Source organism: Taudactylus pleione, unplaced genomic scaffold (genome assembly GCF_031769625.1).
Source record: "Taudactylus pleione unplaced genomic scaffold, aTauple2 ptg000019l, whole genome shotgun sequence".
Lineage (NCBI taxonomy): Eukaryota > Metazoa > Chordata > Amphibia > Anura > Myobatrachidae > Taudactylus > Taudactylus pleione.
The window spans coordinates 35,018,383-35,032,471 of record NW_028284421.1 but is presented as its reverse complement, the minus strand read 5'-3'; the positions used below and the strand labels follow the sequence as shown (position 1 = coordinate 35,032,471).

The 14,089-nt window shown below is 41.2% G+C and overlaps 1 protein-coding gene across 3 annotated transcripts in view; it reads right to left on the bottom strand.

Annotated features, from left to right (window-relative positions):
• Positions 1-14,089, bottom strand: part of SCAPER (S-phase cyclin A associated protein in the ER) — a 321,693-nt gene that overhangs the window by 153,192 nt on the left and 154,412 nt on the right. For all 3 annotated transcript variants that reach the window (XM_088446867.1, XM_088446876.1, XM_088446870.1), the window contains exon 21: positions 1,632-1,697. In XM_088446867.1, the coding sequence (XP_088302993.1) occupies positions 1,632-1,697 (66 nt within the window). The remainder of the gene's footprint in view (positions 1-1,631; positions 1,698-14,089) is intronic.

The following is a 14,089-nucleotide window of genomic DNA, read 5'->3' as shown; positions in this document are numbered from 1 at the left end:
AGTATGGCAGGTTATATGAATAGAAATACTAGCAGCAGAAAAGGACATGGTTATATAAAAAAAAAAAAGGTCCCCATGAAATTCTAGCTCTAGGCGGGTGCACTCCCCGATATCACCCACAAAAGATTGGTTTTGGAGTGAATAAATGTAACCTGCTTATTTGAAAGCTGTGGCTCCATTGTGACACACACATATGTATGTATATTGCTGCATACTGATCATTTTGTATTACAGTTAATACACAAAACATTTTTTTTCCTACAGTATCTATACATAGGACCATATTCAATTAGTTTTGCATCTGTGATACTTTTTCGCATGCCGCACTTTTTGCCGACTATGCTTGTTTTAGCCGCAGAAACTTATCGGGCGCGCCCCCGCTATTCGCCGTATTCAATTCCAAAGGACGCGGAAACGTGTCCCGGCGAAACTCAAACAGGTGAAAAGTGCTGTCAGAAATGGGGAAATCAGCCTGACACCCCCCAAAAGATGCACTAACATTGGGGATCAGTGTAGATGTCACCGATTAGCCCACCTGGAGCTATTTGGGGTACTTAAGTGCTTTCAATTGCCTCTATATAGTGTCTTTACACAAGTGGTGAAGAATAGCTTTAAGCAGTTTTTTTTGGGGAAAAAAATAAGTAGTCCTGTCAAATTTGGGGTACTTGAAAATGGGTGCAAGCATAGTAAATATGAGCTAAAGTAATATTTAATTAAATGTAAAATATGCACCTTCAGCAATCAACTGCAATCAAAAAAACACCTCACCCATACTTGCAGACCACCCAAAAGTCTATTTCGCTACTAAGTTTGTACCACCACTTTGTACTTATTCGCCCCCATTTTCAAAGTGCTTTTTTGGGGTGTTCCTCACTTTTCTTAACATTTTTTTGACGCAGTTATACTTTGGGGGCCTGTTCCAAGGGTGCACAGTGGTTTCCGCACCTTTGCACCTCTTTTTTCTGCCGGCTAATCATAGACAAAACTTTATCGCCTATTACATTGCATTGACTTTCCGCGTACGCTGAAAAAAGTATTTGCAATTGAATACGGCGAAAAGTTTCCGCCTGGTGAAATGACGTCATCCGCGATACTTTATTGCGGATTCCGACTTTTCGCCGCTAGTTGAATACAGCCCTAAAGGTGGCCAACACGATACAGAAGTAGCTAACACTAAATATTTTTTTTACCGCTTTTTATGCTATTTACACACATTCAAACATATAAATAAAATGGCTCATAGCCATGTATTGTGAATAAAACGACTAGTATCAAATGAAAACTAATTGTATATAAATGTGGACAATAGTAGGACTTGTTTTCCATATTGAAGAAAAAAATTATATTAATTTACAAATATTTTTCTTATATGTCTACTAATACAATTTTGTCAAATAATCCTTCATTGAGTATAATGAGAGTGTAGTTAGATATTAAATAATGTGATTATAACAAATACAAAGTAAAATGTGTTTATGTAAGAAATGTAACTAGCAATGATGCCCTGGCCAGGAATATTCTGGTACATAGCATTTCACATTAATAATCACACATTGCAAAAAGACATGATTTGAACCATACAGACATATACTGGCATTATATACTACCATCATTACAGAAGTTGAACTCACTTTGCTTTGTATGGAGACTCAGACACGGGCACTTTAGCTTCCAAAGCTTTCTCATATTCTTTTGCTCTGAAAGACAAATATAAAACAATGTGAAGACCTGAAAGCAATAGCATAGTCCCTGTTACTCACTCCCACAATTATTATACAGCATGTACCTTTGTGCTTCCACAGACTTTTACTTTATACACCCACGATTCACATTATTATGACCACCTCCTACATTTGAGGTCGGCAGCGAGTAGCCCATGAAGTACGTCACATGCCATGTGCTGGCTTGGTGGGTATATAAGGTGTGTGATAGGCCGTCTGCACACAATTCACTTATTGCTGTCATGGGTAAAAGGGGCGATTTATCAGAGTTACAAAAAGGGATGACTATTGGCTTTTGGGCCAATGGTGGCAGTATTTCTAAAATACTGCAGTTTGTGTACTGTTCACGTGTTGCTGTGGTGAAGGTGTACCGTGACTGGACAAATGGCAACATTGCGAATAACTGACGTGGAAACTGCAGAGCACCACGTGCCATTGATGTGAGAGCTGAACGTCGGCTACGAAGGTGCGTGAGGACCAACCGACACGCTACAGTGGAGAAGTTCACCGTCAAAATAAACCTGGGGGCCACCAGACGTGTGTCTAAAACGACAGTTCAGCGAACTCTGCTGCGTATGGGGCTCCGTAGCAAACGGATGGTCACTGCACCTATGCTAACAAAGGTGCATCGGTGGAAAAGGCTTCAATTTTCAAGCCTGTATCCGAATTGGACCTCGGCTGATTGACAAAGGGTTGCCTTCTCTGATGAGCCTGATTTCTGCTTCATCAAATGGATAGACGTTGGCGTGTCAGGCAAAGAAACCTCGGAGAACAAACACTGTGCAACCATTGCTGGAAGAACACAAGCTGGAGGTGGCAGCGTTACGGTCTGGGGAATGTTTTCATGGCATTTTCTGGGCTCACTCATCAATATGGAAGCTACCCTCAACCGATTTGGTTATGAACCTATTCTTGCAGAGCACGTACACCCATACATGCCGATTGTCTTCCCTGACGCAGATGGGATCTTCCAGCAAGACAATGCGACATGTCACACGGCTAGAAATTTCAGACAGCGGTTGGACGAGCATGACCAAGATGTCCAAGTACTTCCCTGGCCCCCTAATTCCCAGACTTGAACCCAAGTGAGTATCTGTGGGACCACCTTGATCGTTGCGTTCGCTCTATGGATACTCCACCACGCACCCTCCAGCAGCTGTGGGATGCATTGCAGTCAGCATGGCTCCAGATACCTGTGCCAACCTACCAGCATCTTACTGAGTCACTCCCAGCCCATCTCGCTGCTGTCTGTGCTGCACACGGCGGTTACTCTGGCTATTAGCTGGTGGTCATAATAATGTGACTCAGAGCCGTAACTAGACTTTTTGATGCCCTGTGCCAGAGAGAGCATTGGTGCTCCCCCCTTACATTTATTAAATAGGGACATAAGATAGTGCACCTGAAAAAGGACCATGGCCTCATGGGGAAAGGCCAGGGAAGAAATAGGGGAGGCCAGGAGATGCTGGGGATAAAAGAAGAGGAAGCTACAAGTGAGAATGAAAATAAACAGGAAAATTGATACAACAAACAACGCCCCCTGCCCTGTGCCATAGCACTGGCCGCACTATGCTAGTTACGGGTTTTTAATGTTTAAAATGTAGCAAGTGTTGGTACGCTAGACCAGATGATACGGCAATAGGAATGCACACAATCCCCCTCAAACTGAAGAGGACAGTGCACATATGCAGCTACTGTTAGATGTACTCTACTAGAAGGTGTATTTCACCAATGATAACAGTAGTGAAGGTACCTGAAGTTATAAAAGAGACTTTTGGGGTCTGTTAGACCTATTATAATTAAAAAAAAAAAAGCACACTTATTCTTTAAATACACAATTGAATTGAAGATAATTTCTGAAATTTCAGAAGATAGCAAAAAATAAAATAATACAATTTATTTATTACTAATGCTAGCCATACGCTATACAATTATCGGCCAGATAATTGCACAGTGTATGCGGGTGACCAATCTGAAAAATATCGATCAGTTGGGCATGCCAGATAGTCCAGCTAATCTGTTCGAGTCAATATTTTCAAAGTGAAAGCCGCCCGCATCGGGCAGTGTATGCCCAGTCATGGTCGAACAACAGACGTTTTCCATGTTCCTTCACAGGGAAGGAACAGGGAAATTTCTCCTTTCCTGGGGAGGAGCGTAGATATCGGGGCAAATGCACACTGAGATATCTCAAAGTGTATGCCTGTGATATCTGCTGGGTGTCAGGCTGCCAGAAAAAATGTCTGTTGGTCTGACAAGCATTTAATCTGGCATTGTATGCCCAGCATTACAGAACAATAAATTAAATCATATCGCCATGTCATATAAAGTTAGAAAGCCTAATGTAAGTTAACAGATTTAACTCTTGTAACTGTTTAGTGTTCACTGCACTATCAATTGGGGTTAATGTCAATTTTCCTATAATACCAATGAAACATCAATGCTAAAAGGAGAAAAAGAAAGAAAGATGAATTTATTAATCTTTTCTGTCTTATAAACATGATAAACTGATAATATATATAGTACAGTACTGAGAACATCTGTCTAAACCTGGGGGTCAGCCATGATTTTCAAAAAGACATAATACTGTTCTGTAAGACTATTTATTTTATTATTTATTACCAGTTATTTATATAGCGCACACATATACCGCAGCGCTTTTCAGAGAATATTTAGCCACTCAAATTAGTCCCTACAATATATGTTCCCTACCACATGCGCACACACGTACACACACAAGGTTCATATTTTGTTGGGGGCCAATTAACCTATCATTATATTTTTGGAATATGGGAGGAAATCTGAGTACCCAGAGGTAATCCACACAAGCACAGGGAGACTACACACAGTTAGGACCATGGTGAGAATCAAACCCAAGACCATCCTAGCTGCCAACTAGACCAGTACATACAGTTCTTATTATTAAAAATGAAAACATACGATAAATTAAAAAGAATCCAAGATCAGTACATAATATTCCAAGTAAGACCAGGAATACACATGCAATTTCTTTCTGAATGGTTAAATGAAAGTATATGAGATTATACTAATACTGAACAAACTTTAATTGTCATTCACATAGACTTCAAGCCTTTTTTTTTTCAATTGTTGCCTAGGATAACAGGTTCCTGGAAGTCAATTTAAGCAAAAACTTTGTATGTTATGGAGAAGTTAAGTTCCCCTCTGTAGAAAAGGGTCACTTTGTCAATTTATAATAAAAAGAACACACTTGGAAATAAACAGTCATATAGAAAGATTCACAGTTACCATATGCAGTATGAGAGGAGAACAGCCATAGAAGAAAAAAATAAATCTCTTGTTTCTGGAGGAGAAAAGTCTCATCTCTCACAATGGACTCAGAGGAAAGGATTTAACATTAAATACAAAAATCATCTTATCTCTCTTGTCTATTAGGAGGAGATAAGGGATGGAAAGGTCTTTCTAAAGGTGGGTACACACATGAAAGATATATCTGCAGATTGAGTGATCTGCAGATATATCTTTAGATGATGGTCGTTCATACACACTGAATGACCATCATCTATCTGGCAGCCGCGAGTCCCGCTGGATGGGAGGCGGGTCGGGGGCAAAGCCGCTCCCTCCCCGCGGCTGACGCTATGTGTGTACGCAAAATCAGCTGATCGCCCGTACACACTTGCCGATGGACAGATATGTCTGTAGACATATCTGTGCATCGGCTGTGCTGCACAGCCAATGCCATATGTCTGTGAACGACATCGTTCAGACATATCGTCTGTACACACTGGCCGACATACAGCAGATATATTGGCCAATCAATTGATCGGCCAATATATATCGGCCAGTGTGTACCCAGCTTAAAGTTGCAATTTATGGTCAGGAAAGTAAATAATACACCTGAGCAAGTGAAGCTAGATAAACATTTGTACAATCATACTTTCGATGGGATTTTACTGTTGATTACATTTACGTTAGGAGGTGCCATTCAAAGTGCTAATTAATGTGTACACACCTTTACAATCTAACTTGCGATCCAGGAAACTGTCTAAAATATCTGCTAAAACTGTCTAAATATCTGCTAAAAAGACACAACAGCTGCTGCTGGAGTAGTATGGACCGAAGCATCACACAGAACGGTCAACAGTGCGTACACACTTCACTTTTTGTCTGATATCGAATCGGATGAAAATTAAATTGCACAAAAAACCTGATCTTCATATGCAACCTGTTTTCATCTGATAAAACATGATCAAGGCTGCATACATACTGTTAAGAAATCGCAGGAACAACTCGGGAATCAAAAGAACGGGCCAACAATTGTATAGGTGTGTACTTAGCTTAAGTCTTTAACAACATAATGCTGGGAACACACCTAGGCGACATATCCACTGACCCAGGGATCTGCAGACCGAGCAGTCAATTGGAAAGACAATACACACTTAGCAAACTGCTGCTCGATGTGTCTGCAGCTACATCACAACTGAGCAGACATTTACATTTGCCTGCCCAGTTGAGATGTCAGTCACCGGCGGTTTCTGCAGCAAGTGTACAGGCGATCGGCGGTTCGCCTGCACACACAGTCAGATGTGCCGATACAGTATATCTGCAAAATATAGCGCCAACTGTGCTGCAGGACAGATGCAATATGTCTGTGAATGACGTCATTCGCACCTGCCAATGCACTATGTGATATTTTATTCATTGGCGGATTGAAAGACATATTGCATAGTGTGTACCCAGCCTTACATCCAAATCTAAAGAGCAGAGTTGATCTATATAACTATGGTGGTCTAAGACTGACAAAGACTTGCAATTTCATGGATCATCTGACAGGATAAGCCAGGTCTCTGAACTCTAGAACAATTATATTCTATTTACATAACACTGCAAGGTGCACATTACATGTAGGCAGTGTTTTCACCGGAAAATTTCTCAAAGCCAGGTGGCACCATGAGGCAGCCTGGGGAGTTTTGGGGGGATAGCCAAGCAGCAGTCCACCATACACCCCCACCGCCCATCAAAAGGATCTAGGGAGAACACTGCAAGTAGGCCACGGAAATTCTCTACTTAGGGTCTGGAAGACCAGCTGGATTTGTCAATAATATGAATACTGGAAAACAACGTCAGATGGAATTTGTAAAAAAAAATGCACCAAGCTGACACACTGCAAGTAAGCAATAAACAGACATAACCAAATGACATGGCTATTGTTATTATGTCCATGCCTGAAAAGCTCCATATGGGGACAATGGACCTCATTCAGAGTCGGTCGTTGCGACCACACGGTTGTAAGGGAAAAGGGGCCGGATATGCAAATGATGCACTCGCAAGCTGCTTCCTTAAGATCGGATCGTTACCCCCCCTTCTCGTACGCATTACACGTCATCTCCGGCCATATAAGGATTAATCGAGACCATCGGTAACCATCGGAACTGGTCGTAGAGCTTAAGGTTGACCATACCCTCTCTTAAGCACTACGATCAGGTCAGTGTACAAACCACCCATGTCACGTGTGCCATGACACTACTTTGTTAATTATGCACTCCCATATAACGCCGTTCGCATAATTAGGCACGCCTGCGTTCGGATCTCCACTCCCCCGTTTTCAAGCACCTTCCCCTGTTACCACTCACAAACGCCTCATTCTGTCACTCAAACTACCGACCTGGCTGTGTTCAAGGAGAGAGAAATTTCTGATCGTAACAGATAGTTTGCGCACGCGCATTGCGAACTTTATGCATGCGCAGTTTAGCGAACATCGGTGGCGTACGACCGTGCGGCCGCAACGACCGACTCTGAATGAGGTCCAATGTGTGTTGGAAGTAAAATGAGAGTAAGTTACTCAAAAGAATCGTTCTCGCCAAATATAACTGTATATCAGATAAGATACGCCTGAGATGCATACATCTCTGCACAGGCAGCATATATGGCTATTGACCAACAAGTCAGCAGCAGCACACCCTTGCACTACCCTATAGTAAGTGCAAAACATACAGAGGTCTGCATGCCACATTTGTGCGAGCATGTCCTCCCACCCCACTTCCATCTCTTTGGCCGTAAGAATCGATGCGTCGAAAATGCGTACAACTCTGCATAACCACATTTGCATGCACCTATTTTCTGAGCATGTGCAGTTCAAATTCAAGTTCCGTTACGCAAACAGGCATACGTTCAACTATGCATCAGCCCCAGGATTTTATTTTTCCCTCAGCATGGTTTCTATGTAACAGCTATGTAATAGTAACATTTTTTTAAGACTACCTCCAATATTGATTCAGACAATGATTACAATTCCTATACAGTAAGAACAAGCAGTATAACACTCAACTTTAAGAGCAATATGTTTTCTGTCACAAGGGGGCGTTGCAACATTATCAGGAAAAGAAAAAGGCTTTCAATGGACATGCACTACTGTTGTCTTTTGATCTGGAAGCCATTTTGTTTCAGTAGGGACTAGAAACAAGGTGCTCTTTTAATGCCCTGATAGACACAATAGTCAAGTGAGATGAGACAGAATAAGTGTTAAGTATTTATGGGTTGGAACATGCATCTTCCTGGTCCTGCCTGTGTGAGGATGTGATCCAGAAGTACAGAAGCTGAAAGAAACCATGCTTTTATACTGAAATGTAAGAGTATTGTTTCCTTTTAATGTAGTTTAATAAAGTATGTTCTAGCTGCAGTAATGTATTTATATAACCAGTGTATTTATAGTTGCATTCCTAAGGATCTAAGGTCTGAGAAACCATCTGACCATAGCAAGAAATGAGATAGCCAGGAGAGTGAAATAATTTCAAATGTCAACTGAGCAACGACCACTTCCCTTCCTGCATCCATCACAACGTTTGCACAAGTATATATATCAAAATACAGTCAGGTCCATAAATATTGGGACATTGACAGAATTTTCAGATTTTGGCCTCTATTCACCACCACAATGATTTTGAAATGAAACAAACAAGATGTGATTTAACTGCAGACTTTCAGATTTAATTTGAGGGTAATTACATCCAAATCAGGTGAACGGTGTAGGAATTACAACGGTTTCTATATGTGCCTCACACTTTTTAAGGGGCCAAAAGTAATGGGACAAACTAAACAATCCTAAATCTAACTTTCACTTTTTAATACTTTGTTGCAAATCCTTTGCAGGCAATTATAGCCTGAAGTCTGGAACGCATAGACATCACCAGACGCTGGGTTTCATCCCTGGTGATGCTGTGCCAGGCCTCTACTGCAAATGTCTTCAGTTCCTGCTTGTTCTTGGGGCATTTTCCCTTCAGTTTTGTCTTCATCAAGTGAAATGCATGCTCAATCGGATTCAGGTCACGGGATTGACTTGGCCATTGCATAACATTCCACTTTCTAGCCTTAAAAAACTCTTTGGTTTCTTTTGCAGTATGCTTCGGGTCATTGTCCATCTGCACTGTGAAGCGCCGTCTAATGAGTTCTGAAGCATTTGACTGAATATGAGGATATAATATTGCCCGAAACACTTCAGAATTCATTCTGCTGCTTTTGTCAGCAGTCACATCATCAATAAATACAAGGGAACCAGTTCCATTGGCAGCCATACATGCCCACGGCATGACACTACCACCACCATGCTTCACTGATGAGGTGGTATGTTTTGGATCATGAGCAGTTCCTTTCCTTCTCTTCTCTTCCCATCACTCTGGTACAAGTTGATCTTTGTCTCATCTGTCCATAGGATGTTGTTCCAGAACTGTAATGGCTTTTTTAGATGTTGTTTGGCAAACTCTAATCTGGTCTTCTTGTTTTTGTGGCTCACCAATTGTTTACATCTTGTGGTGAACCTTCTATATTCACTCTTGTGAAGTCTTCTCTTGATTGTTGACTTTGACACATATACATCTACCTCCTGGAGAGTGTTCTTGATTTGGCCAACTGTTGTGAAGGGGTTTTTCTTCACCAGGGAAATAATTCTTTTGTCATCCACCACAGTTGTTTTCCGTGGTCTTCCGGGTCTTTTGGTGTTGCTGAGCTCTCCGGTGCGTTCTCTCTTTTTAAGAATGTTCCAAATAGTTGATTTGGCCACACCTAATGTTTTTGCTATCTCTCTGATGGGTTTGTTTTGATTTTTCAGCCTAGTGATGGCTTGCTTCACTGATAGTGACAGTTCTTTGGATCTCATATTGAGAGTTGACAGCAACTGATTCCAAATGCAAATATCACACCTAGAATCAACTCCAGACTTTTTACCTGCTTAATTGATAATGAAATAACGAGGGAATAGCCCACACCTGTCCATAAAATAGCTTTTGAGTTGATAGTCCCATTACTTTTGGCCCCTTAAAAAGTGGGAGGCACATATTGAAACTGTTGTAATTCCTACACCGTTCACCCGGTTTGGATGTAATTACCTTCAAATTAAATCTGAAAGTCTGCAGTTAAAGCACAACTTGTTTGTTTAATTTCAAAACCATTGTGGTGGTGAATAGAGGCCAAAATCTGAAAATTCTGTCAATGTCCCAATATTTATGGACCTGACTGTATATAACAATAAAATTGTAACTTTGTAATTATAAATTTTTAGACAATTTCAACTTAGACATAGGGGATTATAGGGTAGCTAGACCAAATTAGCCATTTTTAGAAGTTCTATCGGTCCCGGGTTAACTTAAAAAGTACTGAACCGATTTTGATAAAAAGATCACTATTCTATTTGATATATATCAGGAATAGGATAGGATATAAATTATTGTGCCCATACTCAAGGGGAGTAAGCCTGACAGTGATAGCGCAGAGAATTGGACTGATAAGTTTCATTTTGTGTCAATGATTACATTCAGTTACCAGTGATATTCAGTGTTTAGGATTGTTGCCATACCGCACTGAGGTCATGGGTAGGGTGCAGACCAGGGCTCTATCAGTGTGGAGTCTGAATGGTCTCCCAATGTTTCCGTGGGTTGCCTCGCAGACTCCAAAGACACACATTTTAGGTTCACAGGCATCTGACAAATTGAAACTTAGGACCTCATTCAGAGTCTCTCGCAGGATGCGATCGCTCGCTTGCAAAAAGGGGCCGGGTATGCAAATCAAGCGATCGCTCTTTGCGCTGTAAGGACGCCCTCTATGTCTTAGTGAGCGACGAAAGTTAGCGTACGCTGGACTATAAAACCTCCCATCTGTCACTCGCAGCACACGTCATCTCCGGGAAGAGTCTGATTAATCGTGAACATCGAGGGCCATCAGAGCTGCTCGCAGCGCTTGGGGTTGACCTAACCTTCCCCAAGCACTGCGAGCAGTTCAGGCTAAAAATCAACCAAGTCACATGTGCAATGACGCTACTTTGCTAATTATGCACACCCATTAAACGCCGTTCTGACGGTCAGACACGCCTGCGTTCGCACATCCACATCCCCGTTCACAAGCACCTTCCCCTGTTACCACCCACAAACGGCACTATCTGTTACTCAAAGCAGCGACCTAAAAGTGGCTTGCGAGCTACCAAAATCAGATCGCAACAAATGACTTGCGCACGCGCACTGCGAATTATACGCATGTGCAGATGTGCGATTATCGCTCCCAGCGAGCGAGTGTGTCCTAGCGAGATACTCTGAATGAGGTCCTTAGTGTATGTGTGGTAGGGAATATGGACTAGAAGTTCCACTGGGACAGGGACTGATGTAAATGACTATTCTCTGTAAAGCACTGCGTAATATGTAGCTGCTATGTAAAAAACTGTTTTTATACAGAACTGAGCATATTATTTAACAGCCACATTTTCCAAACTGTTTTGGTCGATGGTACTCAGGGACACAAGCTGATTTGCCGTTGGTCGCACAGGATTTGAACTGGGGCCACCACTGCTCATCAGGTAGCCTCCATAACTGCTGAACTAGATCTTATGTTAGAGCAATGAGTTGAGATATGAACCCTAGAACCACTGCAGAAGGTTTTTCACCTACAGCAATCAGCTGCATGTGGCCATCCAAGTCTTCACTCACAGCTTGCAGCTCCTACCTGCTTTATTGCCATGTTTATTTGTTACAGCTTGTAAAGCTCGTTTAGAAAACCTGCTGATATTTTATTACAAATAAGTGCCTCTTCTATTGATTACATCTACTCATTTACATTTCTACTGAGATTAAGAGTAATGTTCTCCCCTTTTGAAGGTTAGAGGGCTGTCAGGGACTTCAGGTTTCAAGTAGTAGGGGCTTATTAACTAATATTGCAAAGTACTGTAGTTGAGATGGACTGAACACAGTAGGTGTCAGATAGTAAGGTAGCTCCAGAGATGTGATGAGTATGGAATAAGAACAGACAGAAATCAGGAGTAGCAATGGACAGAACGAAGTCCAGAAAGCAGGATGAATTCAGGGTCAGGGAGCGTTCAGAGTACAATCCAAGTATTAATCGGTCACAGTAGAAAAGCACACACTGACAAACGTAGATTAAGCACACTGGTTCATAACAAACTATCACCAGCACAGGTGTACAAGACAGGAAGCCTAATAAAATGGAGAGAATCAATAAGATGAGGTATGGAGAACCAGCCTCCCGATCACAATCACTGTCTAGAATGAGACTCCTAGAGAAGCAACAGCACCTGAGAACAGTTTGCATGAGAAGAACAGGGTAGAATGACACTGATCGCCGTCACCTAGCAGCCGCTACTGAAGGACAGAAGAGTGGCAGCACTAGGTTGAATAAGGCTTGCATCCATTGTCAAGAAAATGCCACAAGCGGGACCATAGCAACTTATTCTACCTGATCTACCTGATTTTCCAACCACTCCCCCATCACCACCCCCAGACGCTAACTGCCAGTCACTCACTCTACGATGGATTCCTCTGTGCATCTGTAGTCGCAGTGTTATCGTAGCGTACGCACAGTGCAGCTTATACGTATGCGCAATGACAAACAATCGCTCAATCTGCGTTCGCAGTTGCACTTGCGATCGGTACAGAATCAGGCCCAAAAAGAGAGAAGGAAAGGAACCCGGGTGTAATGGAGAATGAGGAACAAGTTATTAAATTAAAACCAAGACTCCTATGTGATATTTAGGGGTAATTTAAAAGAAAAGTGATATATTCCATCAAGGATATACTGTATGCCATATTTGATACAAGAGCGCATTATAAGAAGGGGCAAATATTTTTATTGTCATGGAAAAGTTTTCCGCAGGATGATAGAAGGTACTATACAACATACATTATTGAACAGAGTTAATCTGATTCAAAAATGATAAACTAAGTGGATTGAGTATGTAAATAAAGATATTAAAGAATGTCCATATATTTACTGCATATGACTATTTTTCAGGCTTGCAATTTGCTATTTTAATACAAATGAACATTGTTCTATCCTATAAGTAATCTTTATTATATCATGCCCAGACTGTTGATTTGCTTTGATTTCAACGACAGCCAGTAACACTTTTTTGGCCTATAGCTGAGCAGGCCTTCACCAGATAAGATGGTACAGCTCTCTGGATGTTTCCCTGCTGTGTCACATTGTCATATGCACATCCCTCTGCTCTGACAGATTAAAGTGTTTCTCTGACAGACCCTCCTCACACGTTACATAGTTCACACTCCTGGCCATAAATTATCACATTTTCTACTACCTAATTTAATAACCCGGGGTCATAAATAATATTAATAAGACCAACAAAACTTCTGCAGAGAAATAATAAGCCATTTATCAGCATCTGTCCCCTGCTCCCCTCTGCCCTTAGTAACGGGAGGATTTAGATGAGAAAGCAGTTTGTAAAACCTTCATACACTCTAAACCGGCGTAATTGTATTAAAAATCATTATCTAAAAATATATCAGTGAACTGCAGTTTGAAATAGGAGTATTTTCTACTTCTATTGTTTTAACACAAATAGAAAATAAATAGAATATAGGGCTGTCTAGCTATCTGCTATTTTTATACTTATTACACCATAATAAATTCATGAAAAATGCAATATAAACAGAAAAAAATATGCTTTACTCACTATAGAGTTCTAAAATGTAAAAATATTAAATTGTGTTGTTAAAGAGAGCACGGCATAGAATACGTGTTAAAAATCCATTGCTAAAATCAGCATCTGTTTTCATGTGTTTTATTCGTTTTAAAAAGTACATATAATTAAACAAGCCCTAATGTTCAATATCTGATAAATCCTAAAAAAAAAAAAAGTGTATATTCAGGATCTGGGTGCAAAGGCTGTTAGCTACAGTCAGTAGGGTGACCTCCAATGTTGTGGCCTCTTTACTGAGAGTGGCTTAAGGCCTGCACAATGGGAATCTAGGGCTCCTGACAGAATGATACCATGCATTTTTACACAGCAGTGACAAACTGCAGACCTTACCACTCTACTTCCATGGGATGATATTTTAACTTGTCCCATGTTGTGACAGAACTCTAAATTGATTAAACCAGCC